This window comes from Podarcis filfolensis (assembly GCF_964270895.1).
Source record: "Podarcis filfolensis genome assembly, chromosome: 9".
NCBI classification, from domain to species: domain Eukaryota; kingdom Metazoa; phylum Chordata; class Lepidosauria; order Squamata; family Lacertidae; genus Podarcis; species Podarcis filfolensis.
In genome coordinates, this window is record NC_139610.1 from 51,459,113 (window position 1) to 51,479,033 (window position 19,921).

General features: G+C 42.9%; 1 protein-coding gene and 1 long non-coding RNA gene across 4 annotated transcripts in view; one reads left to right on the forward strand and one right to left on the reverse strand.

Annotated features, from left to right (window-relative positions):
• The window catches only part of LOC310742613, a 510,016-nt gene that overhangs the window by 201,932 nt on the left and 288,163 nt on the right, over positions 1 to 19,921 (reverse strand). The window lies entirely within an intron of this gene.
• The window catches only part of NDST4 (N-deacetylase and N-sulfotransferase 4), a 126,201-nt gene that overhangs the window by 53,576 nt on the left and 52,704 nt on the right, over positions 1 to 19,921 (forward strand). For all 3 annotated transcript variants that reach the window (XM_083571162.1, XM_083571161.1, XM_083571160.1), the window contains 2 exons: positions 4,995 to 5,082; positions 11,978 to 12,132. In XM_083571162.1, the coding sequence (XP_083427288.1) occupies positions 4,995 to 5,082; positions 11,978 to 12,132 (243 nt within the window). The remainder of the gene's footprint in view (positions 1 to 4,994; positions 5,083 to 11,977; positions 12,133 to 19,921) is intronic.

The following is a 19,921-nucleotide window of genomic DNA, read 5'->3' on the forward strand; positions in this document are numbered from 1 at the left end:
ACTGAGGATGCTGGACTAGATCAACCACTGACCTGATCCAGCAGGCTCTTTATGTGTTATTCTTCTTTGCTGTTATTTATTTAGAAAGTTTATACCCTGCATTTCAATTGTGTTACTCTCAAGGTGCCAGGAGAGGGGAAGCAAGCTCTCTGCAGCTGCTCTTTCACTGTCCAGTGGATGGGCCAGGTTGATCTCTCCTCTTTGCCATGATCTCCCAGAGGCTCCAGGTCCCCTGAAGTGTGGAGTGGAAAGAACCCAGAGTGTGCTTCCCTTTGTTTTCAACACAAGGGCACCAGCCTCTTATTTGAGTCTACCACATGCACCCTCTCAGTTGAGCTCAATAGCATCGATCTCATGGGATATGTGGCCAGTGGCTTACGAAAGGGGGGGCTGAGGGAGCGCACCAACCCCGTCACCATCTCTGGCAGGGTGACAAGAGGGCACCCCATGGGGTGGCAAAGGCCACCGCCTCCCCAAGGCACACCATTCCTGCCCACATCTGCTCTTGCTCTAACCGCCGCCGCCTCAGAGTCACCACCGCTGTCTCAGGTGGAGTGGGGTGGGGTGGGGGTGGCATGTGTGGGCGGAGAGAGGGAAAGAGAGAGTGACTTGCCCGGCTCTCCCTCTCTCGCACACCTGACGCCTGACTCTTCTGATGGAGCGGGGCAAAGGGCTAGGTGCGTGAGGCAGAGGGAGAGAGCAGAGCCCCGCAGATGTTTGCATTGCCGTCAGCAAACCACCCGTACGAGCGGCAGCTGCAGCCACGAGCAGATGATCCCGCCGCTGTACAGATGGCGCGCACATGCGCCGTACGTAGAGCTGCCATGCATGCACCATACGGTCGGTTTACCCACCCCAGGTACCGTTCATGCTTCATTCACCCCTGTGTGGTGCTAGCCAGCTGCCAATCACTGCCTTGAGTTTCATGATGGAAGAAAGGTGTAATATAAATGTACAGTGGTACCTCGGGTTAAGGACTTAATTCGTTCTGGAGGTCCGTTCTTAACCTGAAACTGTTCTTAACCTGAGGTACCACTTTAGCTAATGGGGCCGTCGTGCGATTTCTGTTCTCATCCTGAAGTAAAGTTCTTAACCCGAGGTACTATTTCTGGGTTAGCGGAGTCTGTAAGCTGAAGCGTCTGTAATCTGAAGCGTCTGTAACCCGAGGTACCACCGTACTCTGTCATTCAGTTTCCCCCCTTCTTGAGAGCTGCATTGTAGAACAGATTTTAAGGTTGTAATTGTAACTGAGCCATTAAACCTGGCTGCCCAGGTACACACACAGAAAGAGAGGCATGTGCAGACTAGCTCTAGACTCCATGGCATTTCCATATCTCTCTGCATATCCTTACAACATAGACAAAATAAGTATTCAATTAGTCACATCCATGCATGCGATACTAAAATGGCTCAGGTTATTGATTAGACTTGCCTCTCTTTTCTGATAAGAAATATGAGATTAGGTGGGGGGGGGGTTACTCAATTAATCCGGCATCTGTCTTCTCTACCTTTATAAACTATTCCTCATGCAAACAAGGGATCTGGCTTCAACAGAGGTATTGATTGAGGCAGACCTTTTGGGTTAAAGCAAAGCCTCTTTAATTACTTTGGCTGACTTTTGTTTTTTACAACGTCTTGGGACCCATAGCTCCCACATTTTAGTGTTGTTATCACTTAGCTTATATTTAGAGTTTTCCTGTGCCAGAGGAATCATTGCCGACCCAGTCTGGTTTTGCCTTTTCTTGGTGCAGAAGTAAGGCAAAGAGAAAAAAAGCTATTCCTCTGGTTTCTCTAAGGATTTGATAACCTCTTCACTCTCCTTAGCTAGAGGTGTTTTGACCTTTAATTAAAAGGCAAATTTGTTGTCTTCCATTCAGAAGACAGCAAATAATGATCTCATTAAAATGAGGTTAGTGTTTCAGGCCTTAGAGCAATAAGAGCTGAAGTCTCATTAGTAGCTAACAATCCAGAACACAGCACATAAATAAAGCTAATATGGCAGAGCAAAAAGCCTTGGTGCATTAAATTTGAGCAGAATCAAATGTTTACAGTCAATGATGTCTGGGGCATGAAGTTTTAATGTACTTAATAAAGGAAAGCAAATTGCTTCCTATTAGCCATGAAATGTTCCCGGAGAACTAGCGCCCACCCCTCCAAAAAAAAGTTTATTATGCAAATGAAGGAGATAGTTGTAATTAACAAGGACATTTTGGGAAAATATCACTCCTGCCTTAATAAATGTGACAATTATGAAGAATAAAGACAAGCCAACTCAAACCTACAAAATGTAATTACACGGATGAATCTAAAATGCTGCTGAGTGGAGGCAAGATATAAATAAATAAAGAGACTTATCCTGTGGACACTGAGGAGAGATTCATACTCCTACGAACAAAGGAGAGAAGCAATTTATATAATGAAACCAACAATTCCACAAAGAATCTGAGCAACTGAAGTGCTTCATTTGATGCCTTTGTTGACTACAAACTGCTAAACTAGGCATTCTGATGTGAGCCTTTCTGAATGCAAAGATTCCTGATTATACTTTCCTGGAGAAGCAATATTTATTTCACCAGATTTGAAAGACTCTGTTCTTTAAAAAAAATAATACAAAAAATTCCTGAAACTACATTGCGTTTCAATGAGAGGGAAATGGCTAAACTCATGGATGGGTGGAGGAGGGGGTAGAAGTCCCTAAAAACAAATATGATTTCATATTTGAAGTCTACGAGAAGCATAATTTTTATTATACTTCTCAGTCCATTCCCACTTACTTTAGGCTGGCTGCCAGCTTTGAACCTCAGCATTTTGAAACATTATGGCAGTAAGAGAAGGGGCTGTAGAGAATGGGAAACAGAAAAAGTGTATTTTCCCCTTTCTTTCCTCCTGAAATATCTCTGGGGTATTTTGATCTTACAGCATACATCCTTCCCAACCTAATTTACCTGCTCGTGAAATATGCCTTCTCAGCTTGTTAGGCGCTTGAGTAAACCAGTTCCATCTTCCCCTACTATTGTTCTTTCTAAAAATTAACACTCATTGCAACATCTCAATATTTGCAGATTCTTGTCAGGCTCTTACGGTGGGTGGTGGCTGCTTGTTAAAACTTTTTTTTTTATTTTAGTTTATAAACTTGCACGCTTTTACTTAGCTAGGGACTCCACTTAAGTATGTAGACATGCCTCCCTTATGGGTACGTGTGCGTGTTTTGCTTCTAAACCACCCCAGCTTGCTGTTAGAAGTAATGACATCCCCAAACTTTAAATATTATAGCAGCACTGAGTATGCCTCTGGGATGTTGCTGCCATATGCTTCCTATCATACCAGTTTTAATCTGATTGTTTTCCCTGAATGCTGGCTACTGACTTCCAATACTTTTCTTTAAGAACAGATAAATAATGTATTAAGCACATATTACATCTAATTTAGAATAGATGGGGGGGGGGCAAAGTGAAGGGAGAGTTTAATACTAATATTTGCTGTTCAATGTGGTTTATTTATTTTATACAGAGGGCAATGTAAGCATTCGCATCCACTAATTACATTCAGTTTTAGAATACAAATTCCGTAAACACATGAAAAAAAAAAAGGTTAACTACATTGATTCAGTTTAAATGTATACATTTTGCTCCTCCTATGGTTCAATAGACTGACAAGCAACTAATTTAGAAACAGTGGTTAACCTATGTAAAATATAATTGAGTGGAATTCATAGAATCATAGAGCTGGAAGGGATCTGAGGATGGTCTAGTCCAACCGCCTGCAGTGCAGGAAAATGAAGTTGTCCCAAATGGGGCTCAATCCCACAACCAGTGTTTCTCAAACTTGGGTCTCTGGCTGTTCTTGGACTACAATTCCCATCATCCCTGACCACTGGGCCTGCTAGCTAAGGATGATGGGAATTGTAGTCCAAAAACAGCCAGAGCCCCAAGTTTGAGAAACACTGACCTAGAGCATTATCAGCACCATGCTCTAACCAACTGAGCTATCCAGACTGACCAACTCTAATAAATCTAGTGACTGCTTATATCTCAGAGTACCTAAAACAGAAGTTGCCAACATTTTAGGGCACATGAAGATTTTTGAGTGAGTGCTGTGGGTGCCACTTCCCTTTGGACACTGCAGCAGAGTTGATCTGAGCCTTGAAAAGTAGATAGAACTGAAAGAGAAAGTGAGGAAGACCGTCATCCTTCCAACTTCCTCCTTCAGCTGTATGTACTTTTCAAGGGAAGAAAAGGTAACTGGCCCAAACCGCTCCATGGCCTCATGGCAGTAAGGGTGGGAATGGTTGGTTCATAGTTTTGTGCATCTCAGGAGAAGACATCAAGGACACCATTGCATCCATAGGTGCCGTGCTGGCAACCCATGAACTATAAGATTAAAACATTAATAGCAAATTGACAACCTAAATCCAGTCCATCAGATAATTTTGAGGAAGGTCCCTTTGCACAAATGACCACTTCATTGAATAGGAGTTGGCAGGGGGAGTGTTGCAGACACAGGGAAACAAATCAGTTAATGTGCATTGGCAGAAGTTAACCCTGCTCCCTCTCTGGTGCATACAGCAAGTGCAAATGCAATTTGAAACACAGAGGGAGAAAATACAGACCTCAATTCAAACAGTGAACCAGATCCAGATGTTCTGTCATCACCACATCACTAGGAGTTTCTGTGGTTACTGAACTTAGGCTGTGATCCTAAACACACTTACTAGGGAGTAATTCCAGTTGACTAAAGTGGGATTTATTTCTGGATAAACATGCAGGTGATTGCATCACAAATTTATAAAATCTAATGATAAATTGTAAACTGTAATGTTAGTTTTCCTTAACATAAGTCTTACACCTGTTTCTAGGTTAGATTAGAAATGGGAAGTTGAATTCACTGATATATGATCATATTTGCAAGGATTCTAAATGCTATAGCCCAAGAAACATCAGTTTTAAAAAAGAGGCTTTTTTTTCTAAATGCGTGCTATTTCTTATTTGTTTCAGGCCTTACTAGAGACTCAAACTTTACTACGCACTCAGGTTGCAAATTTTACCTTCAACCTTGGATTTTCAGGAAAGTTTTACCACACAGGTAAGAAGGAATCATTTAGTTTCAGGTTAAGCAGGTGAAATACATTGAAACAATTTTGTCTTTTGCTCAGTAGCTGGTAACAGAATACTGAAATTATATTTCATTTTTAAAAAATAACGTTGTGAGAATTTCCCTCTCGAAATGTAATTTAACATTAGTTATGATATTGGAATTTTGAATGATTCTTCCTTTAAAAAAATAAATCAGTGAACAAACTCCCCTTCATCATCAGCAAAAATGGCTCACCAATATTTATGTTTGCTGACTAAAGAACTTTGATCTCCTGGATCTGGGTTGGCATCAGCAATCAGCATTTTGGGGTACCTACTGAAAGTCCATGCCCCAGCAATAGGGGCACTGACAAGAGTCCCCTGGAACTGCTCTCTCCCTTCTGCATCACAACTTGCTTGTTCACCTCTTCTCCCTCTGGTCCAAACAATGGTATTAGTGAGAGTTTAAAAGCAGTAGGTGCCAGTGCCCACTTCCTTGCTGGCTGGCTGTCTGCCTGGCAAGGAAGCCAGTGATAGCAATGATGAGGGGCAGTAACAGCAGCCGGTGAAATTGTTAGTGAGGAGGTGGTCCTAGTGAGGCAGTGAAGCCCATGGAGTTTCTTGCTCAAAGTTCCTCTAAAGTCTAGAGTTGGCACAGTCAGGAATGGCTCTTCTGAATCGGTGAGCGGATTTCTAAAACATACTAAAGTAAATGGTATATATACTGTGTGTGTGTGTGTGTGTGTGTGTGTGTGAATATGAAAGCACTGTGGATCATTCTTCTAAACAGATAATCTCAGCTGAAGGATTAAAAAAAGAAGTAGACATAACTGCCAGGTATTTATGCCAACGCAAGGCAAGGCAAAGCTAGTGCCATCTTTGGCTTTCTTATCCTGTCAAGCAGAATAAGAGACAGAAAGTTGTAAAACCAAGTTCTCTGTGCACTTTTGACAAGAGTCGTATTTGTGTGATGCACATTCCGCCTTCGCTTCACACGGCTACGAACTGAGGTGACCAAAATACGTCCGTCGCCTAAGTGAGGAGGCACTGTGGGATTTATTTATTTTTTTAAGTGCACTGCCCTACCCAAGGGAGAAAAGATTTGGATTAAGGGGAATTTAAATGAAATGAAAAGAGGATTACTTCACCTTTCCAGTTCTAAGTAATTAATTGATTCTGCCCACCCGCCCAATGATTCTGCAGATTAGCGTTACCTGCTTCCAGACTTCTTCTTGCATTTCCTATCTGCCCTCATTTGCTTATTTCACACCTCTTACATGTTTAAACTTTACTTTCCCAATGTCATCCTCCTGTCTATATTTCTCCGTGAAGATACAGCTTTAAGGGTAAGCAGAGTTTTAGGGCAGTAAAATGCTCAGTGTTTTCCCCTTGAGTCTGGTACTGCTTCCTTGATCCAGGCTCCAACATTTTTCTTAGAAAACTGTTAAAACGGCAGAAATAAAGATACAAAAGTATTGACCATGATCACACAAATGCGTGTATGAGCATTTATTTTATTTTTAATTTATTACATTTCTATCTGGTGTACATGGTTCTCCCTCACCCCATTTCATCCTCACAATAGCCCTGTGAGGTTACATTATGGCCATTTCTACCACATGATACAGTGATGACCATCAGCTTAGATACCTTTAAAAAGGGATTTGACCAATTAATGAAGATGGTTGCCAATGGCATCTAGTTTAATCTAAACGTATTGCCTCCAGTACCAGAAGCAGCCTATAGCTGCAATCGAAATTATTCAACCCCCATTGCAAATCAGGTTTATTATCAAAAATTTACAGACTTTCAGCTGTTTTGCAATGACCAAATCAAACAAAAGCAGTTGAAAGACCTTAACACAGCAGATGCTTCAAGTGGTTCCCCCAAATTCAGCTGAAATTGCAACTTAAACTGGCTTCACCATCTCACTATTATTCAATCCCTTCATGACAAGCATCTTTAGCACATAGTAGAGAAGCCTTTTTCTGCTGTGACCTGCTGCAAACGACAGTTTACTTAAAACACAGGCCCTGCAGAATGCTACACAGAAATGGTTTAGCTACATTGATGGTGCCATGTCTATACTGGCCTTACTCTATGTGCAAATAATTTTGCAGCCTCGGGCAAGTTTCTAAAAGCATACTGATGTCTATGGGGTGAATGCATATTGACAAAATCCTCTGGGAATTCAGGGTGGCCTATTTTCTGCAGTTTGGGATTATCTTGTGGATGAGCTCTCACTGCATGATATTTTGTGTATGTGGCAGCCGAGTAAAGGTTTCGTTCTGAAGAGAACAACTTATGAGAGAGCAGGTTGGCATGCCACCTGAGAGAATATATGAAAGTAGCCAGTGGCAAATAATAAAACAAAGATTATTATCCAAGCTGTGAAAGCAATATGGGCTGCCCAGGGATTTGTACTTTTGCAGGTCTCCTTGTCAAGACTTCTGGCAGGTCGTCTTGTCTAGACTCTGCAAGGACATGTAATTGCTACTGTAGTGATGTCAACTCTAGAGCTGGGGCTCCCCAGGGACAGTTGCTGCTGCTTTTCTTATTCTTATTTAAATTTGTATACTGCCCTTCATCCTCTCACCAGCCCCAGCCAAGGTGATGATGGGAGTTGTAGCCCAGAAACATCTGGAAAACCGATTCCTATCATCCCTGACAACTAGCTGTCCCAGCTAATGGGACTTGAAGATACGAAAGCTTGGAGTCCAGTGGTGCAGCATACTAAATACATACCAAATAACTAATAAATCTCTGGGCAGAAAGAAAAGCAACTATGGAAGTCATCCAGAGCATATGATCAGTGCCAGTTCAGCTCTCTACCTGTTCTTCATCTACCTTTCTCTAAAATACAATTTCTTCACATGCAAAGCTTGTTGACATCATCTCCAGCAAGCGGAAGGAGGTGGCTGAAGGCAGACATGTTCTCTTTTCTAAAATGTCTATCTCTCCCAGAACAGTCCCTGGTCAGTTCCTCAACTGTTGTTAAGGCCAGCTATAGAGAGCCACCAGCTAATTTACCTAACAAAGAGAAGGTACTGGGCAATTTTACCAGGGCTATTAATAAGACTCCAAGACTCTTATCAGGTATGTGTCAGGCAACCTACACTAACAGAGAACCTATTCAGGGAAATCTTAGATCAAAACTCATTGAGTTGGAAGGGATTCTGAGAGGCCATCCAGCCCAACTCCCAGTCCCATAACAATACACAATAGAATGTGTTTTCTCCAATGGTGACTGTGCATTAGCAGAAAGCACTTATGCTTGCACAACACAGAGCACCTGTTTTTTACTGTCTCCTCTATCCACCAAAGTCTCTGTGCCCCCTAAAAATTTGTTCCTGAAGCACTATGAAATATCACAAGAAGGGAAGCTGCAGGTAAGGGGAACTGGCAAAAAAAAATAAATGCCTTGCCGTGCATGAGCGGAAGCACTTTCTGCTGGCTCAAACCAAGTGAAGAAGAGCAAAGTTCAATTTGAGCCATGCTCACAGAATCACATCACTTAATCCTGGAAGGCGCTCGCCACCCCCCCCCCCCCCAGTGCTGGGCTCTTCCCTGTAACATGATGAGCAATAAAAGACTCCCTTTAAGGATAGCTAAAGTTCCTCATTGCTGCATGAAAATAAGCAGCCCTGGAGTAATACTCAGATTAAAGGGGTTCCTTCCAGGTCAAAGGGCGTGATTTCATGTGAGACCTGAGCAAGCTGTAAGAAAATGAAGATGTCTAAGACTACTGACCATCCCTTAGAAGTGTCTCAGTCATCTCATAAATTGTTGCAGAATAGATAAATGCTTTGCAATCATCACTTGGGTTAAAGTAATATCCTTCCTACAAGAAGGAAGAGAATACAATTTCTTCCCATCATTTATATCAGCATGAAACATTTCAAATGTGAGTGTACTTGGAGGGGTTGGTGAAGGAAGAGGTCACTTTACCAACCTCTCTAAGTACATCTACATTTGAAATGTTTCATGCCAATATAAAGACTGGAAAGACCTTGGATTTCCAGTGCTGTTCACTTTCCTAATGAGAAAGATTTTGCCCCTACTGTTGCTGATTCTGACTTATTTTCTTTTTGTTCCTCCTGTCTGTCTTGAATGCCTTTTGGGAATTCACTGATAAAATTTGTATCACATACCGACTGTTAATGCTTTCTATTTCCCACTTGACTCAAACATTATCAATATTGAATTTGTGACTATTCCAAGATTGAGATGGTATGCATGTGCCTACAACTATGTATTCCCCAGCAGTTTAAAAGGCTCACTCAAAGACCATGAAGCAACTCAAGGAATTGAGGCACGTCAGTGCCTTCCATTAAGAGACCTGCTGTGGTGCATATGCCAGGCGTCCTAGATCGAAAGCACATCCCACTTTAAAAGTTAGCATTGTTTTTTGTCACTTCAGCTTAGAGGCAGCATGTCAAAGTATTCTCCATGCAAACATACACTTTATTGACTCATTATAAATAAAACATGGAGAGGTATTCTTTAATTACCGTAAATGTGGCTTGTTTACCCAAGGAGGCTTTTAATGTAAGATGCTCAACATGTTTTATTAGCACATTGAAACTGCTATGCCTTATTGACTTCTTCCTTAATGCACAATTCGCTTCTCCATCCCTAAAGTCAAGTTGACAGGGTTCCAGAAAGAAAGACAGAATTGTGAATCTGTCAGAAGGTGTATAATACTATCACAGTTATAAGAGCTCCACATAGCTATTGCACACTACTTTCCGATTCTGCATTTAGGGATACATAAGCATACCACCCCCAGCAACAAAACATGCTCAGTCAGGGTCTTGAAGGAAGTGCTTTCTACCTCCTTTGTGCACCCCAAAGCCCTTGGGGGAGGGGCAGCTGGGAGTGATGTCCATAGGAATGAGGCCAGCAGGTTGTGAGCTTATGTCCATTTGAAAATGAGTGAGTGCTCCTGTTTGAAAGCTCACAACATCCCATGCCAGCCAGCAGTGATGCATGGAGGATGGCCAACAGCTGGAGTAGGTCATTGTCAAGATGTCCTGCTTGTGAACTTCTTAGAGGCATTTTGTTAGCCACTGTGGGAAGTAGGATGCTAGACTAGATTGCTCTTTGGTCTGATCCAGCCATGCACTTACATTCCCAGTTTCGGAACTGAACACAGACCAGGAGGACCACAGGCTTTTAGTACAATAAGAGAAACACATGCTGCCAGCACTACTGAACCTAGATAACAATATTTATGCCAGCATTGCAGTTTAAAAAGGAATTGCTTGGGTGATAAACCTGGGAAAGAAGCAGCTTTAATAGAGTTTAATTGTTGCTTCTGCACTGATGCATATCACCACTACTCAAAGAAACCATCACTCTCCAAGCGTCATGCCTTATCCATGAAAAATGTGAACTTTTGAACATTTTCTCTTGGTATTCTAGCCCTTAAAAGAGAAGAGACAGTATTCAACATGGCTGACATTTATAAAAACATTTCTATCCCACCTTTCTGTGGCAGCTAAAATACCTTGAGTCGGCTTATATCATAGTTTAATCAATAAACACAACAAAAAGACAAGCAAAGATGCATGAACAGGAAGCCTAACTGACATACTAGAATAACAATGGGACAGTAGCCATAGAAAAATCCAGTATCAGCCAGCAATAACAACATCAGTAAGCATTTGTATAGTGCTTTCAGGTGTTCAAGGGCTACATAGGTATTGTTAGAATTCCGTCATGTGAAAGACAACAATCCCATGACTGGTATTGCCTAGTTGTAATCCTTAAAGCAGCCCCAAAACCATAAATTAAATTAGTGTTATTATCTCCCATATTGCAGATGGGGAGACTGACGACTTTCCTGCCACTTTTCCTCAGGAAAAGCCGCTCTTTACCACTGAATTGGAGCAAACATCAAATGGGTTTTCCACGGAATGATATTTGTTCCAGTTCAGTGGTAAAGAGAAGGTTTTTGAGGGGGAAACTGCTCAAATCTATACCCAGAAAGCATGGGACAAGCACAGGACAAGCTTGGATCCTTGCTTTCTAGGCACAGTACAAGCAAAGTCTGGAAGAACCCTGAGGTAGTGTGGCTTGTCGAAGGCAACCCTGTGCGTTCAAAGATGGAAGATGGAAGATTTGAACTAAAGACTTTCTGATTCCTAGCCTCTGTGTGCCCATTCGGACTGGTGTAGAGCAGAGGCCAGCAGTAGGCGGAACCAAAGCCAATGGCAGGCAGGGCCACCTCCTGATTGGCAGTAAAACAACAGCAGGTGGATGCTGTCTGAGGGCAGACTCCAGTTGGTGAAACAGTGCCCCATTCACCTAATGAACTGGCCTCCACTGCTGTATGCTAGGGGGGGAAATCGTCAGGGTGGAGACAAAATGGATTACATCCTAGGCTGTGCAACAAAGAAATCCCTTCATGCATTTCCACCAGCCATAGTTATGATAATGGCAGGATGTCCAGCTGATCTAACTGGATTTTGCATTGATTATGACAGCTCAGTCTTCAGCTATGTTGGTAGACTGTAACAATGCAAATCTTCAGGTTTTTATATTCGTGTCCAGTGTAAACAGCACATTGGTGTGTTTTTTTAAAAAATAGCTGTTCTGAGTTCAATACACTTGGGATAATGATGTACTTATGGCATATGGATGTGCAACATCAGCATACTAGCACTACATACCTATGGGCCACGGATCCATACTGTGTTAATGTTTCCAGACACCCAGTTAATATGTGATGCTCAGTGCATGGAATCCTCCACAGGTAACCATTCTTCTTTGATATTGCCTTTTATAAACATGATATGAACATCTACTAAAAATGAAGTTACATAAACTCCAGTATTAACCGTCGTCAACCTGGAAAAAGCTGTTCATGTCCACACCAGAAGATAATATTATTCATTTTGTAGGAACCATTGAAGAAGATGAAGGTGATGATCTATTGTTGAGTTCTGTGGATGAGTTCTGGTGGTTTCCTCACATGTGGAGCCACATGCAACCTCATCTCTTCCACAACGAGTCATCTCTGGTAGAACAGATGATCCTCAACAAGGAATTTGCACTAGTGAGTAACCTCTACTTTTTCCAATATCTTTAAGAGCAGATCCACATTGCTTATTTTATAGTTATCATCCTTGAGGTAATGATAAGATCCATGATTTTAGTAGGTCTAAATCAGGGGTCCTCAAACTTTTTAGACAGGGGGCCACTTCACTGTCCCTCAGACACTGTTGGGGGCCAGACTATAGTTTGGAAAAAAATATGAACGAATTGCTATGCAAACTGCACATTTTTGTAGTGCACAAAGAACAGGAAAAATACAATATTTAAAAAGCCACACCAAAGTTGGATAACTTTACCCTCGCCCTGTGGGGGGGGATGGCATTAGCCATATTTAGGTGCATTACTCTCCCTCCAGACAAGAGGTCTTGCATTCAGTTCCCAGATATGTGAGGTGGGCATACATTTGGTAAAAAGCCTATAGCCGGTAGCTTTGCCTGCTGAAACATCTGGGAGAGGCTCCCAGTGCTAGCAGACAGAACCGTAGTAGTTTGAAAGCTGCCCTACATGGTGTGAGGCAGCTTCCCACGGCTCAGCACCTGTTTTCCCAGCTGGGTGCCTCATTCTGCACAGGTGCCACTCACCTGGATATTAAGGAGCGCCCCTTCCAGAGGGTCGCAGGATAGGTTGAAGGCCAAAGTGGCGGGGAGCAGCGCCTTCTCGTGTGGAAAGGCGCCCTCCTCCTCAGCGGCGTCTGTCCTCAGCGAGGGAGAAGTACCGCCAGGGGTCGAGGGCTCAACGCGGACACCCATGCCCCTTGGAAGAGGTCCAGGCTGTGTAGGTCACTGGGTGTCACCCACAGGATCTCACTGTCCTCTCCTCCCCACAGGGCAGCGTGGCCCCACTCCACCTTCACCAGCCACTCCCTGCCATGTGTCCACGTAGATACCAGTGGCAGCGGCAGCTCCCCGCTCCAGTCCCAGCTCTCCCCACCACCACCACTGCTGCCCCTCAGCTCAGTCACAGCCAAGCGGATGCCAGTGCCCAGCAGCCCTTGCAGGTTCACTAGGGCCTCCAGCATCAGCAGCCCCGAGTCTGGCAGCGTCTCCCCAGTAACACCCAGTCTAGCAATGGCGGCCTCCTCACGGGCCAGACCCGCACATGCCTCCCCCCGCCAGGCCCAGCTGCCTCAGGAAGGCCCGGCCCAGCCATAGCTCTGGCCCCAAGGCCGCCTCGGCCTCCAGCAGTGCAGCGCACAGCAGCAGCAGTTGCTCCTCAGACCCCGCCAGGTGGACAGCCAGCACCAGAGGGCCTCCCACTGCGGCCACCATCGCCACCACGGCCTACTGCCCATCGGCCACGGCCACCAGCAGCCCCATGGCCACGGGGAGGTCCTGCGGACAGGGTCTACCAGGCTGCACAGCACCACCACTGCCATAGAGAGACATGGAAAGGCCCTCACAGCAGCGGGGAGAAAGCCTGGGGGGACCAGAGAGAGAGAGGCGCAGGAAGGAACGCCCCTTCAAGGGCACTTCCGGCCCAACTTTGGAAAATGCCCAGTGCGAAAGTAGACATGCAGATAACTAGAGATACGAGTGAGTAGAGTGGAACCACTGGCAGGAGTGGGCTCATGGGGGTGGGGTGGGTTTATGGCCCTGACGGGCTGAATCTAGCCCATGGGCCATAGTTTGAGGACCCCTGGTCCAAATCATCTGTTTTTACTCTGTTCTGATGCTGCATTTTTTCTACATTTTATTCACTGTAAGCAACTTTGATCATTACCTTCTTAAAAGTGGGATATAAACAATTTAAATATTTGAAATAAATAATAATAAGCACTCATGCCCTCCCCATAAGCATCCAGAGAATCTTGATTTGGTGGTGATGCTGACAAAGTCATTTTTACCCACCCCCACCTACCTACCACCACTTCATTCCAAAACAACTATTCCATGTTAACAGACATGCTTTGACATGGAGACTCATGCCTCACTGCATTGGCCAAGGAAAGTCCATAGTTCAGTATAGCACTTGCTTTATGTAGGGTGGTCCTAAGTTCATGATAGGGCTGGGGGAAACTCCTGTCTAAAACCGTTGAGAGCAGCTGTGAGTTAATGCAAATGATTCTGAGCTGGATGGACCAATGGTCTGGCTTCTTATAAGGCAGTCCCTACATGATGGAACATGGAAAATTTAAATATTTCCAGTCCTTCTGTCCCAAATGCCCAAATGCCAATATATTGGTTTATTTTGTACCTGAGGCACCAGATAACAAGCTGCTGAGGCAAAATCCCAACTAGGAAAGAGTTCCATGTCCTCCCCAAGAGCAGAATCAGAAATTGTATCTATCATTTTCAGAGTGTAGTCAATATTCTGAAGCATTATGTAATTATTCAGCCCATCAGTAAGATTTCAGTAAAATGATAACTGTTCTTACATTTCTCTAAATATTGAAACGAACGTCAATTTGTTAGGACGGGGGAAGCTGAATTGCATGCTTCTATAAGCCTTCTATAAATGCACCATTTCTAAGAAAAGTTGTCAAGATGTGATGTTGCTATTTATACCAAAACTACCATCCAAGCTGGATGAAGGGAAAATGTTTCTGGCACATAGTGTATTCATAAGTGGCCCACTTGTTTGGGGTGGGTGGGTGATAAAATTCAGCATAGAAGCAAAATAATATTTACACTTACATCACTGTTAGAAGCTTTTTCAGCCTTAGTTACAGCCTCTCTTTTCTGCCAAGTGTTGCCTTCTCAATAACCTCAGCCACCGTCAAAACCAGAAGGGAGGCGAGTGTTAGAATGCAATAATGGAAGGAAATGAACTGTCTACATCAATCAAAATATATTCATGCAACTCTACCTGGATTTGCAGATGCCTTTTTGAGACAACATGCTGATATTACATACACATAAACATTTTTATAGTGTTTTTCACATCAGCATAGTTCTCAGTCTCCTTACCTTAACATTGGGAAACTGGTCATGCCACACAAAGGAAAGGCTGTAGCTTTGCTGTGATTCCCTTTTTAGCACTAAAAGGTAAAGGGACCCCTGACCATTAGGTCCAGTCATGACCGACTCTGGGGTTGCGGTGCTCATCTCGCTTTATTGGCCGAGGGAGCCGGCGTACAGCTTCCGGGTCATGTGGCCAGCATGACTAAGCCACTTCTGGCGAACCAGAGAAACGCACGGAAACACTGTTTACCTTCCCGCCAGAGTGGTACCTATTTATCTACTTGCACTTTGACGTGCTTTTGAACTGCTAGGTTGGCAGGAGCAGGGACTGAGCAACGGGAGCTCACCCCATCAAGGGGATTCGAACCGCCGACCTTCTGATCGGCAAGTCCTAGGCTCTGTGGTTTAACCTACAGCGCCACCCACGTCCCTTTTTAGCACTAGGCTACTGCTAAATTTGATCCAGCTGCAGTGCAGAGCAATGTATCCTATATGCTAATAGTAAACTTAGACACTGCTATCCACAAGAGGGATATATCAGGATGTCGGAGCCAGCCGTCACAAATGGTGCACAGCATAGAAAAATGACACAGAAAGCCAGCTATATTTTCATGGATGGAGGGCAGCTCTTTCGACTTCTCTCCTCTCCGGTATCTTTTATTACCCTTTGTTCTCTCCTCTCTCCTGTCGCATGGCCGTTTGCCAATGTCTCACGTTACCTACATCCCGTCATGGCTTTTACCCACCCATCACCATATAGGGTCATCACTGCCCAGAGGAAACACAACTCCATTAAAAGTCAATACATTCCAATACATTGTAAAGCTTGGAGTGCTGGTCACGAGTTCAGGGGGCCCCTGCAATTTTACAAGCCCAAGGCTTTATGACTCCCACATCAGGAGGCTCAGAGGACCTTCACACACACACACATTTGGGGGGGGGGAATTAAAGCCCAACAAGGCCCCAAATCTCACTTCCACCCTTAGATAAGATGAGCCATACCACATGCTCTCATTGTGGTACTTGTGCTCCCTTTCCAAAATGCACCTTAAGCTCTTTCTTGCAGCCAGGCATAATACAACACAGCTCCATGAATATCTATCAGAGCTCCCTACCTCATCCCCATTGATTTCAGTGGATTGTGGCCAGAATATTCACAAGCCACATAATCATTAAAGCTGTAGTCCTCAATTGCACACAGCAGGATAAACATGTAATACTTTGAAATACTGAAAACTGGAAGGGTTGTTGATAGGTTCAAAATAATTTAAAAAAAAAAACTTTACAAAAATAAAATAATGCATTAAGCTGACACAGTAAAAAAAATAATCTCCTAGGGGAAGTCTCAGCCTGCCTGAACAATACTAGAAAAAACACATTCCAGTGCTAAAAGTAGATAAGAGCTTATGCAAATCTTTTAATTCAGCAAGGTGACAGCTTAGAAAATGCTGAGAGCCAACATATCACCTCTCTGCTTTTGACAAAACTGAAAGCAATTCAGCAGGGATTGCTTCTTCATCTAGCCTTGCTATGCCAGCAGAGGACAAAACGATTTTCTTTCTTAGACTGTTAGAAACATTGGATCTTCTATGGTAAAACAGACAGGTGTCTGTTTCAGGGCCACACATACATGGGGCTTTTGGGGCAGCTCCCTCTCTGGGGTATTTCAATTCAGGCCACTCCCAGACATTACAGCTGAAAGTTTTTTGTGTTTTTTTAAGTCCCTATCTTTTTTACTTGAGGCAAGTATGCAGGCAGTAACACCCAATTGGGTTTTATTATGATCTGTCGAAGAAGCAGGTTCTTTTATAATTTTTCAGCTAGTGTTCAGCGCTCAATTTACCCAAGCAGGTGCTGTAGCTCAAGCTGTCCAAGGCTTCTCTTTGGATGCACTTTCTCCGGGTTACAGATCCTCCAAACTAGGCATGATATCAAATATTTGATTGACTTTAATGTGTCGAGGGTGTTGTCGTCATTGTTCTAAATCACACCCAACAAATTTAGTTGCAAATAAGTCAACAGGCATATAGTACTTATAGTACTGTAACAGGAGCGGGTGGTGCTATGGTCTAAACCACTGAGCCTCTTGGGCTTGCTGATTGGAAGGTCAGTGGTTCAAATCCGCACGATAGGGTGAGCTCCCGTTGCTCCAGCTTCTGCCAACCTAGCAGTTTGAAAGCACACTAGTGCAAGTAGATAAATTGGTATCGCTGTGGCGGGAAGGTAAACGGCATTTCCGTGCGCTCTGGCTTCTGTCATGGTGTTCCATTGTGCCAGAAGCAGTTTAGTCATGCTGACCACATAACCCAGAAAGCTGTCTGTGGACAAACACCAGCTCCCTCGGCCTGAAAGAGAGATGAGCACCGCAACCCATAGTCGCCTTTGACTGGACTTAACCTTTACCTTATTCTTATATTTACCATTGTCTCTGATTTGGCCTTGCTCCACAGAAAGTATAATCTCTACACATTACTAAGAAGTTACATGAATCATAGAATTGTAGAGTCCACCTTCCTTCAGTGCAGGAAGCTTTTGCCTTACCCTGAGCGTAAGAGTCTCATGATCTACCAACTGAGCTATCCCAACTCCTCCATTGTTCTCTGTCATCATCTTCATTCAGAAAGCATTTGGTAAAGTCTTTGATGCAAGGAATGTGCCTAGCAGAACTGCGAGTTTGAAAGGTGCTCATTTAAGCATTCAAACTAATGTACTGAAGTGCAAAGAGTATTGAAGTGAAACAACCAGTACCATTTTACTTTTAGTAAGAATATCCGCATGTAATAGGGAATCCCTTTACATTTTCTACAGATGCCAAGTCTAAAGCCAGAAGTGTTAAGAGTAAATAATTCACTTTGCAAGGGCACATATTGCACTTCTAGAACTTGTGAAAACAGGAGGTGACTAATTTTGGCATTTTGACAGAAGCAATGAAATGTACAGTATCAGAATTTACTGATGCTTGAATGGATCACTCAACCTTATGTAAACATTCCAATATTTTATAGTGATCAAGCATTAAAGTTCCCTTGTTCACTTTACATTTTCAGTATGGAATATAGCCTTGTTTTTGTTTTGTTTTTTCAGAAAAAGGCCACTGATTTATTACATATTAAATTTCATCTCCATCAACTGAGAAGAGAAGGATATTAAATTTCCTTTCAATAACATGTTAGCTTCTGTCCACTTTCTTTGATTTTATCCTTCTTACTTATCAATCTAATATAGACATAGAGCTGTTTTGTTTGTTCAGTCAGTTTTGGGGAACATTTCCCTACCCTTGTAAATTTCCTCTAGTGTGTCTTAACACTGAAAAAACCTAACAGCTACTTTAGTTGACATTTCCAAGGGTGATAATAATTAACACCTTTGCTACTTGACAAGGGCCCTACTGATTTTTTGTCTTATGCATTTTTATTGGCATTTCAAATGAAGAAAGGAACAGTCCAGTAAATCATGTTGTCTGCTTGGCCAATTAACAGGGTGCAACAATTATTTGATCATAGGATATGGTTATACACAGAACAGTAATTCTGGAACACTAAAGTCAACTGCATGCCAATTATAGCATGGGGTATTCAGTTGGGCAAGGCAGTTAAGCCTTAAGCCCCATGCAGATGCAATTTGATAAATGAATTCTAAAGAAGCAGGTTGGACTCGGACATGATGCACCTGCCTCTGGCAAAATAGCTTGCCTTAAATTAGACATGACAATCTTGCTGCTTCGGGGCAAGCCCCGAAACAAGGTGCAGGTTATCAAACCCCCGGTAGGTGCTGATGAAGCTATTCCCCAAGGCTATGCCTAGAAGGCTGGACCCTTTTTCACATCAGAACCCTGGGGGTTAAAAAATTATTTTAACAAGGGGAAGTGAGTCAGCAGTGAAGTTGTGAGCTCAAGAGCAGGAGCCCAGGATAAGGATCAAGAAAAGGTGAAGGAGGAAGAAAGTCATAGAAGAAAAATCCTCTACAGCGCATTGAGCTAGTTCTTGAAAGGAGCAAGAGACCAAGCTTTCAAGTTACACCAAATTCTTCCCTCAGGTTTTCAGAACAATTGCATTGTGAGATTTATAGTTGCATAGGTCACTTTGATACCGTACATTTAACATGCTCTTATAGCAATTTTCAGTCATGTTTTTACCCTAAATAATGATGCACCAGGTGTGCAGGTTGGGCTTCAATCACCCAAAACTGTCTTAGAAAAGAGAAAGACTTTTCTCCCGGTCCTTGGCCAGGGAGCAAATAACCTGCTGGCTTTCATGCCCAGAAGGGTGAAGAATGCTTCTCTCTCATGCCATCATTGATCCCCCTGCCCTCACTTAGTTGGTTAGCTAATCAAGAGATCCTCTAAAAAGTTATTTTTCTTTTCTTTTTTATAAATCATGTTTATTAGTGTTCCAATAAGAACATCCAATTAAAAAATCCATCAAATCAGCCCAGATTGGAAGATTGGAATGAAGTCCAGAAAATCTGCACAGGCAAATTGACAGTTATATATATATATATATATATATATATATATATATATATATATATATACACACACACACACACACACACATATACATACAAATAAAACTGTACCCGATGGATATGATCTTTTACATGATTGAGAATTGCACAGCCAGGGATGGGGAACTTTAAAGAATTAAGATTGGAATGTGGAAAATATGAGAACAACAAGAAGGCAGAAATGAAAATATTGGAGATATACTTCAGAGGTCCAGAGTATGGGAAGCCTGAAAAATTAATAATTAATAATTTGGATTGTAATTTGGCTGGTTTTTTATTTTATTTTATTATTTTTAATTGGATTATGATAAAAAGTTACTTTTTCAATAAATATAGCCTTCTTTACCACCTGAGTCTTTTTTCTGGGTGCGGGGGCAAGCTGTA